This window comes from Rhinatrema bivittatum, chromosome 1 (assembly GCF_901001135.1).
Source record: "Rhinatrema bivittatum chromosome 1, aRhiBiv1.1, whole genome shotgun sequence".
Classification (NCBI taxonomy): domain Eukaryota; kingdom Metazoa; phylum Chordata; class Amphibia; order Gymnophiona; family Rhinatrematidae; genus Rhinatrema; species Rhinatrema bivittatum.
In genome coordinates, this window is record NC_042615.1 from 724,558,518 (window position 1) to 724,582,664 (window position 24,147).

The window sequence follows — 24,147 nt, forward strand, 5'->3', positions numbered from 1 at the left end:
TGGGTTGGAAAACAGATGCTCAATTTTGCCGGCGTCCGTTTTCTGAACCCATGGCTGTCGGCGGGTTTGACAACAGACTCCAGTAAAAATTAAGCGTCGGTTGTCGGACCCTCTGACAGCCGCCACTTCTGCTAATAACAGGGGCCCTAATTTAAATAGAGAATCGCATGCCGGCTCTCCTGCAGGGTTTTTTGAATCGGCCTGTTAGTACAGTATAACCAGTCCTTGACTTAAATTCTGTAGGTTAGACCGCAGTTAGCTCTGTCTTCCTTTCAGTACAAGTGCACAGATGTAAATAGTTCTTATGTGGACCCACACAACTCAGCCCTCTAGCCCTTAAGTTGCCAGGGGGATAGTGTGGTGCTCCCAAGGGCCATTCTGAATCTTCTGGGGCATGGGCACATATATTCATGCCTGAGACTGCAGGAAAGTCCTTCTCAGTTGCTCACACTCTGATCAGTGTAGCCGCCTTGTGGCTCCACAGCAGGGCTTCTATGCCCAACCCGGACAAACAGCAGCTCAAACCTGACCAGAGTTCGCTTTTTGTCTTGATAAATTCCTCCCTCAGCATAAATGGTCTCAGTTACCTCCCTCAACATCAGCAGCCCCCCAGCCTCAGTTCCTTTGTTAATGTGCTTGAGTTACAAAACATGACACAAGAACAGAGGAGGGAACTAAACCTCTTTGTAGAAAATGTAAAATATTTCTAATTTCTGCCCACCAGGATGAGTCTAATACATCTTTGTAATGTGTCTTAAATAAACATATGCTAGAAATGTTAAATTATTTCTTGCTTTCATAAAAGTGTTGAAATCACAAAGGGAGAATAACCATTTCTGCTTAATCTAGGTCAGACATTGGGGGAAACATGGCAGTATCTCATGTAGCTATCTTCCCTGTCGTTTGCTCCTGATTAGTAGTATATATTGTGGTGTAGGAGAGATGTAAGCATCTTCAAACACAAATTTTTGTGGAAAAACAGATTCTTTTACAATTTCCCCAAGGGAAAATTTCTAGAAATTAAATATTGTCACTCTTGCTCTCCTTCGAACAGGCTGTACCCTTTTTTTGGGCACCTAAATATTCTGGGGCTAACCAGCTACATACTTTCCAAACATGATTGTTCTTCTCTGTGAAGTGTCATTGTCATCTTCTGTCTGAAGTCCTGCACCACACTCACCAGTCAAGCGCAGTTCTCTTGCTTGAGCCAAGGGCCTCAAAATCCTGATTAACAGTATAGGTCCACTTTTGTTCCCAATCTTGTCGCTTCATGGCACCCCAGTCCTCCAACATAGCTTCCTCATTTTTGTGATATCTGTTGGTACTTGTCCACCTTTTAACCGGGCTGGATTCCCATGTTGCAGGTAATGCCACTCATTTCTCTCCACTTTAGCTATCCAGCCATGGTCCTTGCTCTGATGTCTTGCTTCTAGTTACCTAAACTCCTCAATTCTCATGCTTTCCATCTTATCAGTTTTATCACTAAATTTTGCAATCATATATTCTTACTTGTTCTATCTTTTACCCTCTTCCTATGCATTGTGCTCTTCCCTATATGTACCCAGATCAGTCTAGAGTCCTGGGTTTTGCCTCCCTGCCAGCAGATAGGGACAGAGAAAGTTCCACTGACACTGTACATAACCCAGTGTGCCACCTGCAGTCCCTCAGTATTTACTTTTTCACTATCTCCAGCAGATGGTAGGTGGTGTAAAACCTACAGAGTGGCGAGAGAGAGAAAAGATTCAATTTCTGGATCCTTCCCCATGGGGTTGTGAGGTCCTGGTGGGGCCATGCCCCCCTGGTTTGAGACAGACGAGTAGGGGGTTGGTGACTCCTCTGATAGCTCGATCTGGAGGTCTGAGGGGTGGACATCTGGTTGTTCAGAGATCCCTCATCCCCCTACTGCTAGTAGTTCTGTACTGGAAGCCCAGTGGAGCAGGGAGATATCCCTTTTATATAGTTTGCCCTGGGCTGGGTCACTAAAGTCTGACAAAAAGAGACAGATAATAGCAAGTGATCTGGTTCTCTTCTTATCTGTCATGCGGCCTGTGCTCCTGGGGGGTTTTCAGCAACTTCTCTGCCCGCGGAGGAAACCAGGTGTTGGCTTCGTGGCACTGAGGGACTGTTCCCTTGCTTGCCATTGAGGTGCTGGTGGTGCCATGGGTGCGGGGAAGAACAACATGTGCATGCGGCAAAAGCAACATGGCGTTCAGGCGGGGGGGAAGAGGGGTCTGCAGCAAGCGTGGCTGCACTGGTAGAAAAAGCCTCACGGTTGACGGGGTCTAGCGCTGAGGCTTTCCCCATCGGTTCAGAAACAGTGGCCATTTTCGATTCCCTAGCAGTGTCAACAGGAGAGGCAGGGGAATCCCCTCCAACTATCACTGGCAGTTCCCTGGCCCGTGAATGTGCAGAGAGGCACTTGCACCGAGAAGGAGTCTCTGTCTCTGGTAAATGTCTTCTGCCGTTTTTAATTTGCTTTTGCGCAAAGCTTGTTTAGTGGAACAAGCACCGGGAGATGCTGGCTCTCAGCTTCTGTCTACATGGATTCTCAGCCAGTCAAGAGGCCTGAGCTGTTGAGAAGCTCTTCAGGCCTTTGATGATTTTTGGTGCCGGATGTTGAACAGAACTGAGCTTAAATGTGCTGAAGTTGCAGCAGGCTTTGCTTAGCTGTGTGGTAGGCTGTGGCAGTGATTCTTTTGCCGCTTGCATAAGCATGTGCATGTATTCTTGTCGCAAGGTAGTTGTATATCCAGGGACCTGTGCGCATAAGGCCACGGCCTAGATTTGAGCCCATATGTCTGTGACCTAGACTTGAGCACGTATTTGCGCAAGTCCAACTCTGTGGTCTGTCATAGCAGCAGTATGAAGGGAGCGTTCTTGGCATCTTTTTCCTTGACAGAGACATATCTGCACATAGCCATCAAGCTGGAGCACCAGAGATTTCCTGAGGTTTAAGGTCCTAAGGGAATATTTTCGGTTTCAAGTCCTTCCCTTCGGCTGGCGACGGCTCCACCTACCATCACCAAGGTGATGGTGATAGGGGCGGCCACATTGCAAAAGGGAGGATATGTTCGTGCATCCATATCTGGATAACCGGCTCATTTGTGCAGAATCAGAGGGCCTCTGTCGACAATTGGTATGAAGGGTACCAGTGCACTTGAAGTCTCTCGGATGGATGGTGAACCTAGCAATGACCAACCAACACAGGTCTCCCAGTAGTATTTTAACTGATTAGTCATACCTAAATTATCACACCACGTTGTATACTCTCTTTCTTTACTTATTCTTTTTGTAGGACCTTCAAGTACCCAGAATGTCTGAGTCACATCCTGCTTTTACTCATAAGTCTGATTTTATTTTATTATATTATTTCTTTTCAAAATAAAAAAACTGTGCCCAACCCTTGGGAACTCCAACTTCTTTCAATTATTACTTATTCACGTTTGTATGTTTATTTCATTTTTTGTCAAAGGTCCCCCTACTAGAGCAGTCTTTCCAAAAAACCGACATGGATCCATGTCTTGATATCTGCATCAGGGGTCTTTTTTTTTTTTCTTTTAGAGATTCTTCTCAGCTTTAGTCCATAAAACTGCTCGCAAACCACGTCAAAAAACTTTTAGTGTGGTATATCTCTCAACATTTAACGTCCCTTTAAATAAAAATGGCATCAAACCCAACTCTTTATATCTTCCAAAATGGAAATGATATCAACTTCAAAGGCGGGAAAGACCCGTCTTAAATCACCTTGCCTCATCGGCAGATCAAAACAATTTCAACATCATCAAATCACGTTCTATTTAGATCAAGGAGTACCAATTAATCACCTCATTCAGCCCCTTTGGTTGCACAATGTCTAATTTGAAAATCCAAAAATGTTCTCTGCGATTCAACATAAATTGAATATCACCCCCCCCCCCCCCCTGTGTTGGGGGCAATACAGATTCCAAAATTGTCCACTTCAAATCCTTGAATTGATGTTTTTTATCCAAACAACAAGCTACAATCGGAGCAGCCAACTTAGATGTTTTAATGCAACTTTTATGTTCAACCAACCGTGTCCTTATCTTTCTTTTTGTACTGCCCACATAATCAAAATCACAGGGACATTGTAAGATGACTGAACTTGAATTACAATTTGTAACCCCATTCAAAAAAATTGTCTGTTTCAAACTGGGGTGTTGCCATGTCGTGCCGGCTATGGCTAACCCACACATCTCACATGTGCCACACGGATAGTTTCCTTTTAGCTGTTGCTCACAGGTTTCCTTAACTTCAGTTTTCAAACAAGCACAAACCAATTCATCCCGGATATTTTTATTCCTCACAAAAGAGAAACGTGGTAAGTCCTTAAATTTCTCATGGAGAGCCAAGATAGACCAATGTTTCTGTAAAATGCCAATCATGTCACCCACATGGTTGCTATAATGTAGGACACAAGTTAACCCACAGTCTTCCTGGATGTTTTTATAATTCAACAGTAGGTCTCTATTTGCAAATAAGGCTCTTTTGTATGCCTTTTTTATCACATGGTACCCTCGTTCCCTAAACCGAGTGAACATAGCTACTGATTGTAATTTAAACTCTGCCATGGTAGAACATATCTGCCTAAGGTGCAAAAACTGACTTATAGGCAAACTGTCCTTCAGTTTATTTTGGATGACAACTCGAATACTGTAGAAATTGATTCCGATCTGTGCTTTTTCGATATAGTGTAGTTTTTAAACCCCCCTCTTCTCTAATGATGGTAATATTAAAAAAAAGCCACTAAAAATTCATGATATTGCATAGAAAATTTCAGAGAGGCATTCTGCCCATTAATCCATGTCAAAAACTCATGTAGTTCCCCGCTAGATGATGTCTAGTTGACTTAATTTCTAAAGGGAACCCGCTGCCAGGGAGTTTAGAGGCGCACTCGATGCATTCTCAGATGACTTCCTGGGCTGAGTCACAACAAGTGTCTCCACATGAAATTTGCTGGGTGGCTACTGGGAGGAAGACATTGCACACTTATGCTAGGCATTATCACTTGGATGTCAGGGCTCCAGCTTCCATGTGCTTTGGTGGGAGTGTTCTACGAGCAGAACTCTCCAGGTCCCACCCAAGTTATGGAAAGCTTAGGTACATCCCAGGAGTCTAGACAGATCTGGATACATACAGGGAAAGGAAAATTGGTTCTTACTTACTTATTTTTGTTTCTGTAGTACCACAGATCAGTCCAGTCCATTTACTGGGGGGGGGGAGTCCACCGTTTGTACTGTTGATTTGTATATAGTGTGGAGTTGGAGGATTTTCAGTGCTGATCACTTATATTAAATTTTGGAATTGAGTTTCCATTGTCTTTTTGGGCAACTTCACCTTCTTCCAGCTTATTGGACAGGAGGGAGTTTGCTTACAAGTTTGCTTAGAAATTTATGGTTGTTGCTGTCATCTTGGCCATCTTGGCTTGGATACAGGTTAATGCTGAGGGACTGCAGGTGGCACACTGGGTTATATACTATGTCAGTGAAACTTTCTCTGTCTCCATCTGCTGGCAAGGAGGCAAAACCCAGGAGTCTGTACTGATCTGTGGTACTACAGGAACAAAAATTAGCAGGTAAGAACCAATTTTTATATCTTCCCAGGTCATCCTCTACTTTCTTTGCTATTCTGAATCACTTCTGTAAGTGTTTTGCATTTTGGGACATCTAAGGCATTTCATCTATATTTGAAAATAGTCTTTCTGTTTGCTGGCTGCTATTTGTTGAAAAGTAAGTTTGCATTTTCAGAGTTCTTTGTGTGGGTATCAAATTCGAATGGAATCTCGCACCGGAGAATACACCAAATTGTTGTACTGTACTACAGGAGTTCTGCTGCGCAAGCTCCAAGAGGATGGACTCTTGAAACATGTAACTCACATACTTGTGGATGAGGTGAGCAGATCTGGGGTTATTTTGGTGGATCTAACATTTTAAAAACATTTTTATGAAGTAGTTTGGTAAATTCTAATTATGCTAATTTTGTATGTCTGTTGATATGTCTTTTTTTTTCTTTTGTTAGCCTACTTTCTGAAGGGAAAGAGAGCTTATGAGATTGCTCTGTGTGTTCCTTCCCTCCCAGCCCCTCCCCGATAACTGTATCTAGTGTCCCATTGCCATTAAATTTAGAGAATATATCAAGGAACATGAGGATTCTGATCAGCGTTGGGATTTTTTCTAATCCATGCACGACTGCAGGAGCACATGCATGTGCATTCCAAAAAAGTAGGTTAGATTTGTTCTGAGTGGAATGTCTTATTTCCTTCCTTTTGAATTCATGGTTAGAAATAATAATAAAGATTTAATAACCACTATATGCTGCCAATACATGAAATAGAGATCTTTGAAGAGCTATGAGCTGTATTCAGTTAGGATTTGTGCTATAAGTACTTTAATAAGTATCTTACTTTATCATTATAAAGCAAAAGGGTCAATAATCCACAAATCAGTATTTTCCCAGCGTATAGCCAGATGGACTCAGGACCAATGGGTTTTGGTCCCCTGCCAGCAGATGGAGACTGAGTCAGATTTTAAAGCTGACATCACCCTAGATACAGCCCTGCAGTGACCTTCAGTATTTCTCCATCTCCAGCAGATGGTGAACATACCTCTCCCTATGGGGATAGCTGTACTTTTTGGAAGGAGAAATTCTACATTTCTTTATTTAGCCCTGCTCTCCTGTGTTGATACCCAAAGGTTCCTCCCCCAGTTGAGAATTCCTGAGGCGATTTCTGAAATCCCTCAGAGGTATGCCTTGGTCTGATAGCTGGTTCCCGGCGTGGACCTTGCTGCTTAAGCAGCTGAAAGGCAGTGGGTGCAGGAAGCTGAGTGCGACAGTGATGCCAAAACTCTCTATCCCTGCAGCCGAGGACCGTCTCTGTACTCAGCCGGTAATTGCTGAGCCCAGGTAAGTAAAAAAAAAAAAAAAAAAAAAAAAAAAATTAGAGAACATTTACCTCTTGATTCAGAGACATTTGGAGGGGTTTGGTAAGACTTCCTCCGGTCTCCTTGCTCGGCGCGCCATACCGATGGCGTTCTTGATCCCATTGGGGTAAGGGGAAGTGGGCTTCCGAGCTGGTTGAGTGGCCCCCTGGTGGGCTAGGCCCTGCTTTAGGCTTGGTCAGCACACCACGTGGTAGGCTGCGATGGCACCATCTTGCACACGTCTTTGTGCATGCCATACTGCCCTTCATAGAACATCGGTACGCCAGTGCATCGGCTCTGCGCACGCGCTGTGCGCATAATGTCACGCGCAGGCATATGCACACAACCTACTAAGCACAGAATACAGGTAAAGCTGGGCACACAGGCTGTGTGTGTGCCTTGTCCCATCCCACCTAGGCGCCCGTAAACTATGCGCATAATATTTTAAGCGCGAGACAACAGAGCACACAGTTACTGCCACCAATGGCTCCGGCAGCCAAGAAACATAAGTGCCTTTCTCTCTGCACTGCTTGTCATATTAGGGCGTCACAGTCCTACCTGGATTCCAACTTATGTCAGCACTGTGAGAAAGCCCAGGGGAGAGTTGGCCTCCCTGGACTTTGCTAAGCCCAGCTACTCCCATTCAGAGGATGGGTTAGCCTCAGTTTTGACTGGAAGTACCCTGAATTTGAGTACCCCCGGGACTGGGTCATCCAAAGGAGAGGGAAATTCAGCGGCACTTGCCCCAGCACCTCCTGGGCTAGGCATGAATCCAGCTGCCTTCTCTTGGGTGGAATTTTTCCAGGGCCTTCAAGCCTTCATACAGGTGCAGTCTGCTAGTTCACTTGCCCTATACGGACGGAACCTCAGCTGGTAAGCCCTCCCTCTCCCAGTCCTATTGGCAGAACTCGAGGCATGCCTCACCTCACCAAGGGTATCCCTGTCAGGGACCCAGATGGCACGGATGAAGATTAGGATACAGATTCTTTGGAAGATGGGAAAATTCCCCTTGGTTTAGAACTGTATCGGACCATGTTATGGTTTTTCCATAGAGACGCATTGCCAGCCCTGGTTTCCCAGACCCTGAAGATGCTGGGAGTTTCTGGCGGACTCTATGATGGAACCAAAGAAGAATCCCATTCTGATTTCTCTACAGAAAGCCTCTTGCTACTTTCCAACACTGGAAGCCCATCCAGGAGTTGATTGACCTGGAATGAAATGCCCCAGAAGCAAGTTTTAAAGGGAGATGAGCATTAGAAGCGCTATACCCACTGGATCTGGCAGTGAGAGAGTGTTTGTGTTTCCCTAAAGTGGATGCACTGGTCTGTGCCATCTCTAAGCAAACAACTATGCCAGTGGAGGGAGGAGTGGCCTTAAAGGATGCACATGATAGATGGAGTCCATCCTTAAACGGGCCTTTGATGCAGTAGCAATGACCTTACAGATTGCTTCTTGTTGTGCCCTGGTAGCTTGTTCATGCCTACTCTTCTCTCAGGAGGTGAATGACTCGGGAGTGAATTCCAGAGCGGTTATGGAACCTGCGGCTGCCTTTTTAGCTGACATGGGCTCGGATCTAGTCTGTACTTGAACCAGAGGAGTAGCCTCAGTGGTGGCGGTCAGAAGACAGCTATGGCTGCAGAATTGGTGGACAGATGCAACCTCCAAGGCAAATCTCACAAACTTGTCCTTTAAAGGGTCACTCCTTTTCGAAAGCGAATTGGAAAAGCTGGCCAGTAAATGGGGCGAATCTCCAGTTCCCCAGCTACCAGAAGATAAGAGAAAGCAGTTATAGCGCCCTTTGCCTGTGAGGGGTTGATCCAGGGGCTCCCGACGCTTTCGTCCCTACAGAAACTTGAGGTCTCAGTCCTTTCGTAGTTGACAGCCCAGAGAGGGGCAGGCTCAGGTTCAGGTTTGTCCCGAACCCCCCAATGAAATTTTGCCGACCCACCGCAGAACGAGGAGATAAGGGGATTCACTATCCCTCTTTTACCAGAGGTGGGTCAAGATCACTTCGGAGAAATGGGTATTGGAGGTCATACAAGAAGGATATGTCCTGGAATTTCACAGCACTCCTCGGGACATATTCATGATGTCTTCTTGCCACTCCCAGCACAAGGTGCAGGCAGTGGAGACTGCTCTTTTAAGGCTTCTCAGGATGAGGGCTATAATCCCAGTACCTGCGCCCCAGGAAAATATAGGGCGTTATTCCATCTATTTCATCGTACCCATGAAGGAAGTTTTCTTTCACCCCATCCTCTTATCCTGGACCTCAGGAGCGTCAACTGACATCTACGAGTGAATCATTTTCACATGGAAAACCTATGCATCATGATAATGGCCATACAATCGGGAGAGTTCTTAAGCTCCCAGGACCTAACAGAGGCCTACCTACATATTCCAATCTGTTAAGAACACTGTTTCCTACGCTTTATGGTACTGGGTCACCATTATCAGTTGCGGACACTGTCCTTTGGCCTAGCCATCGCCCTCAGAACAATTTCCAGGATTATGGTGGTCATAGTGGCAGCATTGAGAAAAGAGGGAATTCTGGTGCACCTGTACTTGGATGACTGTTTGATCCGGGCCAAGTCCATGGAAGAGAGTCTCCGGGTGACCAAGAGGGTGACCTCCTTACTTCAGGAACTCAGGTTATAAACCTGGACAAAAGCAGTCTCAAGCCCTCCCAGTCCTTGGAATATCTAGGAGTCAAGTTCGACACCAAGCAGGGCAAGGTCTTCCTTCTGACCATGTGGATAAGGTAGTTGATGAGCCCGATACGCCTGACGGTGTGGAGCTATCTCCAAGTTCTCTGTTTGATGGTGGCAACCCTGGAGGTAGTGCCTTGGACGAGGGCACACATGCAACTACTTTAATGTTCAGTACTGTCACGTCGGAACCTACAGTCTCAAGACTATTCGATTCGCCTCTACTTACCAATGGGAGCATGCTATTGGCTCCAGTGGTGGCTGCAGGAAATTCATCTGAACAGGTGTGTACCCCTGTCCTCTATGAACTGGCTGGTCCGCACAACAGACGTTAGCCTCCAGGGCTGGGGGGCTCACTATCAGGAACTGATGGCCCAGGGACGTTGGACCAAGGAAGAGGCACTCTGGAACATCAACTGCTTGGAAGCTTGGGCAGTCAGATTGGCATGTCTACAGTTCAGCCACAGACTCCAGGGTCAAGCGGTTCACGTAATGTTGGACAACGCAATGATGGTAGCCTACATCAACCGCCAGGGTGGAACCAAGATCCAAACTAGTGTCACAGGAGACAGATCTCCTTATGGAATGGCCAGAAATACATCTAAGGATGATCTCAGCATCCCAAATCGCAGGAAAAGACAATGTCAGAGCAGGCTTTCTAAGCAGGGAGAGTCTGGATCCAGGAGAGTGGGCGTTGTCGGCAAAGCCTTTCAGCTGAGATTGCTGGGGTCTCCTTTCCATCGAATGTTCCCCTTTCCAATTCTTCAGTCGCAGAAGAGATCAGTATTACCTGGGGATGGACGCTCTCGTTCAGACCTGGCTGGAAGAAGGGTTGCTAGACGTCTTACCTCCGTGGCCCCTGCTGGGCAGGGTCATTCGCAGAATTGAGCACCACAGGGGATTAGTCATAAGAACATTGCCATACTGGGTCCATCAAGCCCAGCATTCTGTTTCCAACTGCCAATCCAGGCTACAAGTCCCTTGCAAGTACCCAAATACTAAATAGATCCCATGCTACTGATGCCAGCAATAGTAGTGGCTATTCCATAAGTCTACTTGATTAGTAACAGTTAATGGACTTCTCCACCAAGAACTTATCCAAACCTTTTTTTTATACCCAGCTACACTAACTGCACTAACCACATTCTCTGGCAACAAATACAGAGCATAATTGTGCGTTGAGTGAAAAAGGATTTTCTCTGATTAGTTTTAAATGTGCTACTTGCTAACTTCATGGTGTGCCCCCTAGTCCTTCTATCATCCGAAAGAGTAAATTACTGATTCACATCTACCCATTCTAGACCTCTCATGATTTTAAAGTCCTCTATCATATCCCCCCTCAGCCGTCTCTTCTCCAAGCTGAAGAGCCCTAAACTCTTTAGCCTTTCCTCATAAGGGAGCTGTTCCATCCCCTTTATCATTTTGGTGGCCCTTCTCTGTACCTTCTCCAGTGAAACTATGTCTCACTATGGAGCGATACAGAAGCATTATGACATTTTCCGTTTTATTCACCATTCCCTTCCTAATAATTTCTAACATTCTGTTTGCTTTTTTGACTTCCGCAGCACACTGAGCCAAATATTTCAATGCCTAGATCATTTTCCTGGGTGGTAACTCCTAATATGGAACATACATTGTGTAACTACAGCATGGGTTATTTTTCCCTATAAGCAATACTTTGCACTTGTCCACATTAAGTTTCATCTTCTATTTGGATGTCCAATCTTCCTGTCTCACAAGGTCCTCTTGCAATTTATCACAATCCGCTTGTGATTTAACTACTCTAAATAATTTTGTATCATCTGAAAATTTGATTACCTCACTAGTCCTACTAGTAGCTCCAGATTGGCCCAGGCGTCTGTGGTATGCAGACAAGTGCAAACTCCTGGTAGAGACAGCCTGTGCCTCCCATTGCCTATGGACCTGCTACAGGATCCGATTTGATTCTGTCTTACAGTCTGGCCCTTGAGAAGGCTCGCCTGATGAAGCGAGGATATTCTGCGGCAGTAATTGCCACCTTACTCCACACGTGGAAGTTCTCTACATGCTTAGCGTATGTGTGGGTCTGGAGAGTATTTAAAGCCTGGTGCGAGGAATGTGGTGTCCCCCCTCAAATGGTCAAAATCCCACTAATTCTGGAGTTTTGCAGTACGGCTTGAATAAAGGTTTGACCCTTAACTCCTTGAAGGTCCAGGTAGTGGCTCTGTCCTCTTTCAGGGGTGAGGTGAATGGAACCCACCTGTCGGCTCTTCTGGAAATGACCCATTTTCTGAAAGGGGGTGAAGCACCTCTGGCCACTCCTAATGTGGCCAGTTCCCTTGTGGAATCTTAATCTAGTATTAGAATTTTTGGCAGGACCCTCCTTTCAGCTGCCATGCAGTCTTTCCTTGCATTTACTAACCTTGAAAATGGTGTTCCTGGTGGCTATATGCTCGGCACGTTGCATTTCTGAAGTATAGGCATTGTCATGTCAGGAACCAGTCCTCCGGATGTCACCAGGAGCGTTACAGCTTCGTACTGTTCCATCCTTCTTGCTCAAGGTAGTCTCTGGAATTTCATTTGAATCAGCCTATTTCATTGCCATCCCTAGATAAGAACAAGGATGCAGAAGAATACCACCTCCACCATCATTTGAATGTCAGTAGACTTTTGGTGCGGTATCTGGAAGTTTCAGAACCGATCCGAAAGACGGTGGAAGGAAACAGAGTGAACCAGCTTTGCGAGCTACCATAGCTCACTGGATTAAGGAGGTGGTCACAGGAGCCCATGTGGAGGCAGGCTAAAGCTCATTCCACTAGGGCTCAGGCGGTCTTATGGGTGGAAGCTAGATTGCTGTCTCCCATCGATATCTGCCGAGCGGCAACGTGATCCTCCTTGCATACCTTCTCCAGGTTCTATTGCCTGGACATACGGGCCCGAGAGGATGCAGCTTTTGCAAGGGCAGTGATACCAGACCACGGGCAGCCTCCCGCCCTAATTGGGAGTAGCGTTTGTACGTCCCATTGGTCCTGAGTCCATCTGGCTACACGCTATGAAATGGAGAAATTACTTACCTGATAATTTCGTTTTCCTTAGTGTAGACAGATGACTCAGCATCCTGCCCATGGCTGCCCAAGAACCAGTGCCAAAGATTCGCCCGTGGAGTGGATATAGATTCCAAGAGATTATGGGTAAGCTGTCATCCAGTCCCTAGATCAGAGCATCTCTATTTTTACTGGGGTTCGGTGTTTAGTTGAGTACAGTTTCGGTTATCCTTTTTTAACCATATTTTAAATCCAAGTTTTTTTTCAATAGTATGTTCACAGTGGCTTTTAAAGAGAATACTGAAGGGCTGAGGTCACTGCAGAGGTGGTTATAGGGTGACGTCAGCATTGAAATATGACTCCGTGTCCATCTGCTGGCAGGGGAGCATAACCCATTGGTCCTGAGACCATCTGTCTACACTAAGGAAAATGATATTATCAGGTAAGTAATTTCTCCAGTGAAAAGCAAAAGAAAAACTTTGATATAGCAGCTCATTTAAAGAGACAGAAGAAAGATGATCATAATAGTCTTTTTCTTGTTGAACCACACAGGTAAGACATATAGTCTTGTACCCTCTACATAGTTATGTAAGGGACTGGAAAAACATGAACACACCCAACGTGCTTCAATTGCAGAAGTGGTCTTTCGACAAGGGAAAATTTTTGTATGGAATAATACTTATGTCCCATGAAAAATATTAACTTATAGCTTGTCATAGCTTGTCAGAAGTCCCAAGACAAGCCCATTGTTACAGTTTGCTCTTTTAGGAGTAGCCTTCAGTTGAAGTCTGCAGTCAGGGTGACCACAAGTTTGTCTCTGTGTCTTCTTACTGCATGATAACATTCATACAGTATATTCTTCTTGAGGCTTTAAATCTTCTTTGTGAACAACGTTGATCAATGTGACAGTGAAGATTAAACAGCAATTTAGTAATCATTTGGAAAGGGACACAGTAGAGGACTATCTAGAGTAGGCTTTAAAGAAAGCTTTTAATTCTGGCTTCAGATGATTGCCAGTGACCAGTTGGTAACTGATTGAAGATGTCAACTGAAGCAGCTTTTCTGCAGCCCATTAAAAATTGATTTTTAAGGCTTTCACAGTGGCTGCATACTGCCATGCACAAGACCTGGGTTTGATTTCTGGGCCAGGTTTTCATTCCCTTGGCTAGTTGGGAGTAATGCAGAGACAACATTCACAGCCATTGAGGGGAAGGGAGTGTCGGTCTTCATACAGTGGTGAAACCTAGTCATTGGACTTTGGGGTCACATTAGCCATGTAACATAAGGAGGCTGGGGCTTAGGTTTTTTCTGTTAACTTGTTATATTATTTATTAGCATAAATACTGTTCATGCTTGTCTTTGGTAAAGCTTCATTTTATTTAGGGAGTTGGAAAATTAAAAAAAAAAAGCTAATTATTTGGGCAAGTGACAAGGGATGATAGCTTGCCACTTACTCAAGGCTGAATCTCTTTTTTTTTTTTTTTTTTAACCATACTGTCTTCTCCTTCACCAACCCAAGCAATTCTTTTCCCCCATTAACTCTCACACATCCCCTTTTATCCTTTTCCTAAACAGAATAAATTCTCCTTCACTTGCTTTTCTCCTATGACTTCACATGCATAATGCTATCCCCCCCTCTTTCCCTTCTCCATCCTCCTGGTCCACAGCACACACAGTACTGCTGGTTGGGAAAAGAGAACCCTCCATGTCCAACTGAGCTAGTTCTGTTGATAGTGCCTCAGATGGATCGGAAAAGAGCAGGTATGGGTGAGAATGAGGGTTGGAGAGGGTGCCCTGCATAATGAGTGTGTTGGGCAGTGCTTCCTGCTGAGAGGCATGCCTCTGGATATTAACACCAGCTCAGCTGTTAGCTGCATACAGCATTGCCATTGTTCCATAGCAGGGTTTATTTGACCTGTGCTGACACCTTCCACTTCCTCCCCTCCCCCTTTTACAGCAAATAGACATTATAATTATTGCTGCTACTACTGCTTATTGCAACGGTGGTGCTACTAGTTGCACACAGCAGTGTACAGTTACATATTAGAGATTGTCCCTGATCCACTGTACTTGCAATCTAGTCAAGATACACAGGACAAGAGACTTCAGGAAAAGTATTTATTACAGAAAATATTGTTAAAATCAAAATGGTTATGATAAAGGAGAGCCAAGAGTTTAAAATGCAAATACAGCCTTAAAAAGGTGGATTTGTAGGTGGCATTTGAATATGGCCAGAGAGGGGTCATGATGCATCAACCAAGAAGGTTATTCCAGGATGATGGTGCAGCAAAGTGGATTGTTAATGAAATGCTTGCCTGAAATGCCAACAGTAACTTTTCTTTATCCTTCTGAATTAAGGTTCATGAGAGGAGCGTCCAGTCCGATTTTCTTCTCATTATCTTGAAGGAGATCTTGCAGAAGCGTTCAGACCTACACCTGATTTTAATGAGTGCCACAGTAGACAGCGAGAAGTTTTCTAGGTACTTTACGCACTGTCCCATCATAAGAATTTCAGGAAGGACTTACCCTGTTGAGGTAAATCAGTGTTTTTAATATACGCATCTACGCTCAGGTACATGAAACTCTTTAGGAAGGTTCTTCATGTCAGGATTTGGCTGTTGGATGTATTCTGAATAAACATTTGAGCCTGACTTTTAGTAAAGTGGACACACAACAGCAGTAAACTTTGATGAATGATGCCAGCTTACTCCCCTGGATTACACAATGCTGTTAGTCAATCAGGAGAACATTGTTCTTCATGAATGTTTGATGTTCTTTTAATTGTAATTGTGCACAGTTTGAAGAACAGTAAGACAGCGTATTGAAAGAAAACACCTGTAGTTTTACCTGGTGTCAGAGAAATGCATTCCTCCAGGGGTCTGGGTTTTTCATGCACTTGCTCTGCAGTACATGGGTCTTGGAGAGGCTTCTAAAGCTTACAGATGCTGTGTTGGAAGCATAGGCCTGACTGGCGATTGTTTACTGCTTTTTTCCTTACTCTTGTGTCAGCATGTCCTCACATTCATTTAGCAGGTTTGTCTGTGTTAATTCCACGAATGTGTGTTCCCTGTACGTACCCGGATCAGTCCAGACTCCCCTCCAGCAGATGGAGACAGAGAAGTTTTGACTGACTCTGCCCTATACCCTCAGGTGCCACCTACAGTCCATCAGTATTTCTCTGTCTCCAGCAGATGGTGGAGGTGCAAAATCCTACAGTCTGTGATACTTGTAAGAAAAAAATTAAAAAAAAAGGTTCTGGCCGAAAATTAGCAGGTAAGAACCAATTTTCCTATAGAAGGCTCCTGTTGGAATTGTGGTTTGCATCATGGCATATTATGATCAACCTATGTCACATCATGCCCCACATCACTTCCAAGTTTGAGTGCTTCAGCAAATGAATGTTGTGGTGATGTCCAGGAGTTCCAGCATGACAAGACTTCCACAGGACCTCCAAAATACTCAGTTTCCTCAAAAGAGCTTCTCTTGGTGTCTCTTGAGTGTTTCATTACCTTTGGAGGGTTCTGGTACTTTAAAGGTTCTTTGTTTCCTTGCAAGTACACTCACGCTCATCGTGGAGTATCTCCTAGCCAGTCCATTTTCAGGGTACTCATAATCTGAGATAGATTTGCCTGGACCATCTCCAAGGGACTCCAGGACTGGCTTGAGAAACACTGCTCTGGTGTTTGTCATTGTCCTTAGATGTGTGATATGGGGCTAGCCGACTATAGTTCAGTGCACCACTTGGAGCAGCATCTTGAATTTTCTTTTGTGAAAAGTCTTCTTCTGTACCCATATTTCATGTACCATGGTGCATTGATGCCTGAGTTTTTGGTATTTGTGCAAGGATTTCTTACCTAAACCACTCACCTTCCTTTTAGGAATTGCAAACTCATTTCACTATGGATCTAGACAACCACAGGTTGGAAAAGAAATTGTACCTGTTGCAAATTGGTATACAGTTTTTGATGTGGCTCAAGCACAGTGCATAAAAGGGATTCAGCATGTTCAATCTCATAAAAATAAATTAGTTGAAATTGAAATTAAATGAAGCAAATACTCGAAAAAGATTTAAGGTGTTATAAATTTCCTATGCCACAATAAACCATATTTAATTTGATCAATATAAATCAATTGCAGATAACAGAAAATTCAGTAGCGACTTATTTGGTAGAAAAATGGACAAAATATGAATGCATAACAAATCTAAACAACATAGGTTTTCAGTAACAATTTTGGAATAATTTAACAAAGGAGTAAAACATACCAAATAATTGATCAACATGCAATAAACAAAAGTATTAATGTGAAGTTCTGTAGTGCTAAAAAAAAAAAGTTCATAAGTTTGATGTTTCATGCCAGATCATATGAAAAGAAGCCCAAAATTCATGGGCTTCTTTTCCATGCCACATGGAGGATTGCCTGGTTTGTGTTTTGATCCCTTATTGCAGAGCTCAACCACTGGGCCACGGCACACTGGTTTGCTGCAGCAAGATCCATGCTATGTCACAGTGGTCTCCCTTCCCCTTCTTCATTCTCTACTGTAGTGTTGCACTGCAGCAGAGGCATTGTTAGCACCAGGAACATGGGGCCTATGCCCATATTCTCATGGCCACACTATTTTTTGTCAATCCCAGCTGGGCCCGGGCCACTTCAGGCTCGGCCGAGCAGCCAAAGAGATAACATTGATCACGCAGTAGAAGAGAGGTGGCTGCGGCATTGGCAGTCTGGCCAAAGAGAAGAGACTGCTGCCGCAAGCAAAATGCACATTCAGGGGGGAGAGAGAGCGCTTGTGTGAGTGAATGTGAGCAATAGCATATGCGAGAGGTTGTGTGTGTGCAGTAGCATGTGTAAGAGGGTGTGTTGGTGAACAGTAGCATGTGTGAAAGTTTGTGTGTGAGAATAATAGCATGTGTGAGAGCTTGCCTGTGTGTGTGTGTGTGCATGCATGTGAATGACGCATGGGTCCAAGGAGGTAGCTGCTGTCTGCACATCCTAGGGGGAGAGAGAGATTGGGAGCATGCTTGTGTGTGTGCCTGTGTGAGAGTCTGTGTTTATGTGCCTGTGTGAGCGTGCAAGATTGTCATACAGACTCTCACACAGGCACATGTACACATAATGTGTCTGTGAGAGAGAGCGCACCTATGTATGCATGTGAGAGTATGGGCATGTATATGAGAGAGGGAGTGTGTGAGAGAATGAATATGCTATTGTGTGTGTGTATATGAGAGAGAGAGAGAGAAAGAAAGAAGATAGTTTGTACGGCCTTTCCCCATCCCCCAGGGTGACTGGGAATCAAAAGATCCCAGGTATGGAGAGCAGGAGTTTTTAAAATCCTCATTTTAATTATTGGATGGTGTTTGATGTTTCTGCTATTTCAAAATTTATTTATTTAGGTGTTTTATGTGCCGTCGTTCCAAAAGATCACAACGGTTTGCGAAGTCAGCTTTAGAATTCTTAGTCAGCATTCGCATCTTTGTCGGCTTTCATATTCTAGGTCATTACAACAGCAAAATCATATTCTCATTAATATTCATACATATTCTAGGGCAATGCAAAAATATAATCTAGTACATATTCATACATTTTCAAGATTGACACAACAGCAACTACAGATTCTGATTCTAATAATACAATTTTATGTTGTTTGGTCCTATTGCTTGCTCCACAAACATAGTTTCTGGTACTGACATTGCAGTATCAGCAGTTTGGGGTTTTACATTAAATCATATGCCTTTCTAAAGAGCATGTTTTTAGCTCACACTTGAAACTCTCTTATTTCAGGTATATGACGTAATGACTCTGGAAGACAGTTCCATAACTTGGGGCCCACTATTGAGAACATTCGTTCTCTTTTTAAGTTTGGTGTGTGTTCCGAATTGACCGCACCTTTAGAAGTCCTTTGTTTTGTGATCTTAAGGTTCTTTGTGGTGTGTAATGTTGAAGTGACACTCCTAATAAACTTGGATTATAAATTAGCGTTATTACTTTTGTAATGAATTCTGGATTGTACAGGAAGCCAGTGCAGTGCTATCAGTGAGGGGGTGATGTGGTCAAATTTCCTTGTCCCTAGTAAGAGTCTAGCAGAGGCATTTTGAAATAATTGTGGTTTCCCTGAACATACCCGGATCAGTCCAGACTCCTGGGTTTTGCCCCCCCTCTAGCAGATAGAGACAGAGAAGTTTACAAAACAAACTCCACCTTATATAGGATGGTGCCACCTACAGTCCGGCAGTATTTCTCTGTCTCTAGCAGATGGTGGAGGTGCAAAACCTACAGTCTGGTTACTTAGTGAAGATAATTTTTTCTTGTGTTGTAGTGATTTGTTTATCTGAAAGATTGAGTTTACACAGTTAGAACAGTATATTTTATCCTAAACCCACACGGTTTCTGAAGGAGTGTGGTGGCCTCCCAGGGGGTTGCCAGGTCCTGAGGGGACCATCCCCCCTGGTTTCAGAGGCAGCTGCAGCTAAGGGCTGAGAGCTCTGTTGCTGGGTGTATGCAGCACTGGGGTGATACCTGGGAGCCCGGCTCACTCACCCCAGATGGTCCAGGAACCGCGACTGACCGGGCAAGTAAAGCTTGATTAAAAAAAAAAAAAAAAAAAGTTTTGTTTGTTGCTTGTCTCTCGGTCTCGGCTACTCCTCGCGGTCTAGGTGGGGCTTTAATCGCCATTTGGGCCTCCAGGGTGGTTGCAGCGTTCGCGGGCTCTTTCAGGCAGGTTTTTTACGGTTGTTTCCCGCTGATTCTGCTGCGGAGGTCGCCTTGTCACGCGGGCGGTTCAGCGCGCGCATGCACCCCTGCAGAGAGGAATTGTGTCCAGTCTGTTTCCCGGGGAGAGAGGGAGCTTCCGCGGCCCCCAGGAGGGTAGTTGGGCGTGTTCAAACTGTCACCGGAGAGTTTTGGGGGCTAGAGTCTCCTTCGTCAAGTCCGTTCCTGTTGAGTGCGGGAACGGACGGCATTTTGGAAGTTTTCATGCCGGCAACAAGGAAAATGATGCAGTCGGTGGTGGGGAAGGGGAAACTTCCGCTGCCATTATCTCCTCATCCCGCGGCTCCTGAGGAGGGCAAATCGCTGGGAATGACAGGAGAAGCTGTGGAGAACGGCCCCGAGGGGGTTTGTCTCCCCATCCCGTGGCTCCTGAGAGGGGCAAATCGCTGGGAATGGCAGCAAAAGCTGTGGAGGATGGCTCCGAGGGAGTCGCAGATGCATATTCCTCCTTCCTTCTCTTCAGATTTTGTGCCCTGCTGCACCAGGCTTTTGAAGCCAGGCAGTCAAAAAAAAGAAAAAAAAATGTAATAATAATATTAACAGCGTCTAATGCTATTGTGATTCAGCCACATGTTCAGCACAATAAGAGGGCCCAGACCCACAATAGCACTGGCTCCGACAGGGGGCGCCGTCCCTTAAGTTCGGTGGCGCCTCAGCCAGTGTCAGAGTCGTCGTTAAGGGAGTCAGACCAGGATGGTTTAGGCCTCTCTTCCCAGCCTCCGAGGGGGGGTCAAAGGGAATCTAGATCAGCCACATGGGACTGTGCGGGGATTTTATACTGTGGTAAAAGACAACCAGACGGTGGCTCAGCTCTTCAAAGAGGAGATCTGGTTCCCCTTATCCCCGTGATTTTGGGGGGAATCAGGTATTGAGTCATCCCCAGGAAGAGTCTAAGTTGGGGGCCATGGATCCGGTGTTTTTGGGCCTGAGGGGCCTCCCTACTTCCTTTCCATTTCTTTTTTTCTGTCACGTGCTTGAAGTTTCGAGACTGGGACATCCCTGATTTGGGTTTAAATATTCCCAAAGCTTTGGATAGGCTATATCCTCGGCCGGGGGCAGCTGCACTCGGAGACCTACAGGACACGAGGTTAGAGCGCAGCTTAAGTGATTTTTTTTTTTTCAGGCTTCAGCTCGGGGAGCTCGAGCATCTATCTGCGGCAACTTGGCATTGCGTGCGGGCCTCCGCTTGGTTCGCCTTTAACAAGCCAATGCTGTCTATGGTTTTCAACAGTATCAGTCCATCGATTTCTCTGGTTGAGGAACTGGTCAGCGGATCTATCCTCCATGGCACAGCTGGACTCCCTATCCTTCAAAAGGCAGTTGCTGTTGGAAAGGTCCTTGAAGATGTGATCCAATTTCTGGGGGAGAATAAGGGCCATTGATTGCCGATGGACAGACAAAAGTTAAAGGGCTCCTTCTCGTTCCAGGCCAGATTTTGAGGGAATCGAGGTTTTGGCCATCTAGAGCTCCCAGTGCTTCTTTTCAACAGGCACCAAGTAGACGACAGTCCTGGTCCCAGTCTTATCGTGACCGCCACATTGGCAGACCTGGTAATGCCCAGGCGACTTCCGGAGACAAGTCTTCACAATGAAGGGGCGTCGGTCCATTCTTCGGTGCCTGCGGTAGCAGGCAGACTGTCCCTGGTTTTTTTTGTTTTTTGTTTTTTTTGAGGAATGGGCCAAGATAACCACGGATCGGTGAGCGCTTACCAGGATAAGTCAAGGTTACGCCTTAGATTTTACACGGCGTCCTCGGGTTCGAGTTTTCATCTCCCTCTGCGGTTACGACTCCAGGCGACAAGCGGTTCAGAAACCCTTGCAGTGCCGGGTCCACCTGAGAGCCATTGTTCCAGTGCCTCCAAGAGGTAAGACAGACTGGTCGTTACTACCTTTACTTCATGGGGCCAAGGAAAAGAGGGATCTTTTCGGCCCATTCTGGATCTCAAAAGAGTAATCCGGTGTCTCAGAGGGCCACGGTTTCGAATGGAGACTCTACAGTCTGTCATTACCTCAGAGCGCAAGGCAGAGTTCTTAGCGTCCCTGGATCTCATGAAGGCTTACCGGCATATCAGTATCCGTTCAGACCACCAGAGGTTTCTGCGGTTTTCGATCCTGGTTCATCAGGTGGTGGCAGCCCATCTCCGCAAGAAGGGACTTCTATTCCATCCCTACTTGGACGGCTGGCTGATTCGAGCGCAATCGGTAGTTTTCCCCGAGAGGCAATTCATGGAGTGCCCCAGCTTCTGCAGTCACTGTGCTGGGTGGTCAATTTCGCCAAGAGTCGGCTGGGGCCAACTCAGTCCTTGGAATATTTGGGTGCTGTATTCGGCAATCAGCAGGGCAGAGTCTTTCTTACCACAGGCTGCATCTCCCAGCTGCAAGGTCAAGAGCGAGACTTATTGATCAAGCATCCATCCAGGGTTCGCGATTATTTGCAAGTTCTTGGTTCAATGTTTTCTACCTTAGAGCTGGGATCCTGGGCCGTTGCTCTTAGGAGGCCTTTGTAGTCAGCCTTGCCTTTCCGATGGACCACAGTCCCCGAACGTTTTCATCTGCCTCTTCCACTGATGGATGCAGCGCGGGACAGTCTCGATTGGTGGTTGCGGATGGGCAATTTTGTCCCATGGTGTCCCCTTGGATGTTCCTGACTGGACATTAGTCACCACGAATGCCAGCCCCTCTGGTTTGGGGAACGGTGTGCCGGGGGAAATCTGTCCAGGGATATGATTTCCCGAGGAATTGCAGTAGTTGATCTGTCGTCTGCACACCAGGGCTCCATGGCTAGCGCTACAAGCGTTCCAGCCTTGTCTCCACAGGAGGTCGGTCAGAATTCTTTCAGACAGTGTGACTATGGTGGTGTATATCCATAGCCAAGGGGGCATCTGGAGTCGACCAGTAGCGCTGGAAGCTTGTCCCTCTGATCTGGGCGGAGCAGAACTTAGTAAGTACAGCATCGTCTCACTTCGCCGGGGTGGACAACGTGCAGCCGGCCCTTTTTCAACAGTCACCATCTAGATCCCAGGGAATGGGAATTGACGGTCGCTGTCTCTCCGCTCGTTTGCGACGAGTGGGGCACGCCCAGTATGGGTTTCATGGCGATGTTTCAGAATGCCACAGCGCCGCGGTTTTTTTATGGTCATCGCAGAGAGACAAGAGCGGAAGGGGTAGATGCCCTAGTGCTGTCCTGGCCCTCCAGGGTTCTTCTGTACATCTTCCCGCCTTGGCTGTTGATTGACGAGGTACTCAGGCGATTAGAGATCCATCCAGTAGAGGTCATCCTGGTAGTCCCAGAATGGCTGAGACGTTCCTGGTGGGCAGACCTCCTAAAATCTGGTGGTAGCGTGACTGCTGTGGTTTCCAGTTTCTTCCAGGCCTGCTGCATCAAGGGCCCATTTGTTTGAAGGAAGTGGGTCGCTTTTGTCTAACGGCTTAGCCTTTGAAAGGCACCGTGGCCTTTGGTCTTTGAAAGGCACCGTTTACATCACAAGGGCTATTATTCAGCTGTAGTGGCTACACTCCGAGGGTCGCGTGAGCCTTCCACTAACATAGCGAACGTGTCAGTTTGGAAGATTTTTCAGCTTATTGTCTGAACCGTAAGGTGCTACCTACCTGGGCCTCAGTGTCAGCGGTGTTAGGTTTTTCTTCCATCTGGACTGATCAACGCCTTGTCGGGTAGTTCTGTTAGAGTGCAGGTGGCGGCTCTTGATTGTTTGCATGGCACCGGGCAAGGAGTGGCGTTAGTGGCACATCCGGAGATGGTTCGTTTCCTAAGAGGAGCAAATCACTTATGTCCTCCACTGAGGCATCCTTGTCCGTCGGGGAGTCTGAGATTACTTTTCACGACTCTTTCCTCGGCGCCTTCTGAGCTTGTCCAAAGGGCGACTTTGAGGAATCTTACCTCGAAGGTAGTTGTTTTCTAGTAGACATCTCTTCGGCTAGTATGGTTTCAGAACTCCAGGAGCTTTGCTGTTCAAAACTCTTTTTTGCGGATTTCGCATTCGGTGGTTTTCATTATGGACAGTTCCTTCTTTTCAACCAATCTGTGGAACTACCGGCCTTCACAGAATTAGTCCCCTCGGATGCTTTGTCTAGGGACTTGCAGAAGCTGGACGGTCGCAGAGCATGCTGCGTTGTCTAGAGTTTGCAAACCCCTTTCGTGAGTCGGACCATCTTTTTGGACTATGAAGTGGTCTCAAACAGAGATGGCAGGCTTCAAAGACTAACATACCTCGCTGGCTGAAGGTCGCTTTCGCTCAGCCTCTTTGTTCCGCAGTGGATCTCTTCCAGCTGGACTGCGGCGGCATTCTGGGCGGAGTGTCAGATGGTTCGCCGCAGAAGCTTTGTCGGGCAGCTACTTGGAAATCCTTGCATACTTTTGCGAGGCATTACAGTCTGGTTGTCCAAGCACTAGCTTCAAGAGACTTTGGTGAAGGTGTGCTGTGAGCGGGTCTCTCCGGATCCCATCCCGGGTAAGGAAGCTCTGGTACATCCCAGGAGTCTGGACTGATCCGGGTACGTACAGGGAAAGGAAAATTAGTTTCTTACTTGATAATCTTCGTTTCTGTAGTACCACGGATCAGTCCAGAGCCCCGCCCACATGGAGGTGAGGGTCAGCTCTGTTGGTTTTCTTTTGTGCGCTTTCAGATCTGCAGAGATTTCCGTTAATAGTCCTCGAATGAGTCTACAGGTTGCGTTCCTGCCGAATTACGTGCTC

General features: G+C 46.0%; 1 protein-coding gene across 1 annotated transcript in view; it reads left to right on the forward strand.

Moving 5' to 3' along the window:
- DHX29 (DExH-box helicase 29) overlaps positions 1-24,147 on the forward strand; it is a 226,813-nt gene that overhangs the window by 89,429 nt on the left and 113,237 nt on the right. Inside the window, exons 12-13 of the mRNA XM_029577204.1 lie at positions 5,766-5,909; positions 15,025-15,201. Coding sequence (XP_029433064.1) covers positions 5,766-5,909; positions 15,025-15,201 — 321 coding nt within the window. The remainder of the gene's footprint in view (positions 1-5,765; positions 5,910-15,024; positions 15,202-24,147) is intronic.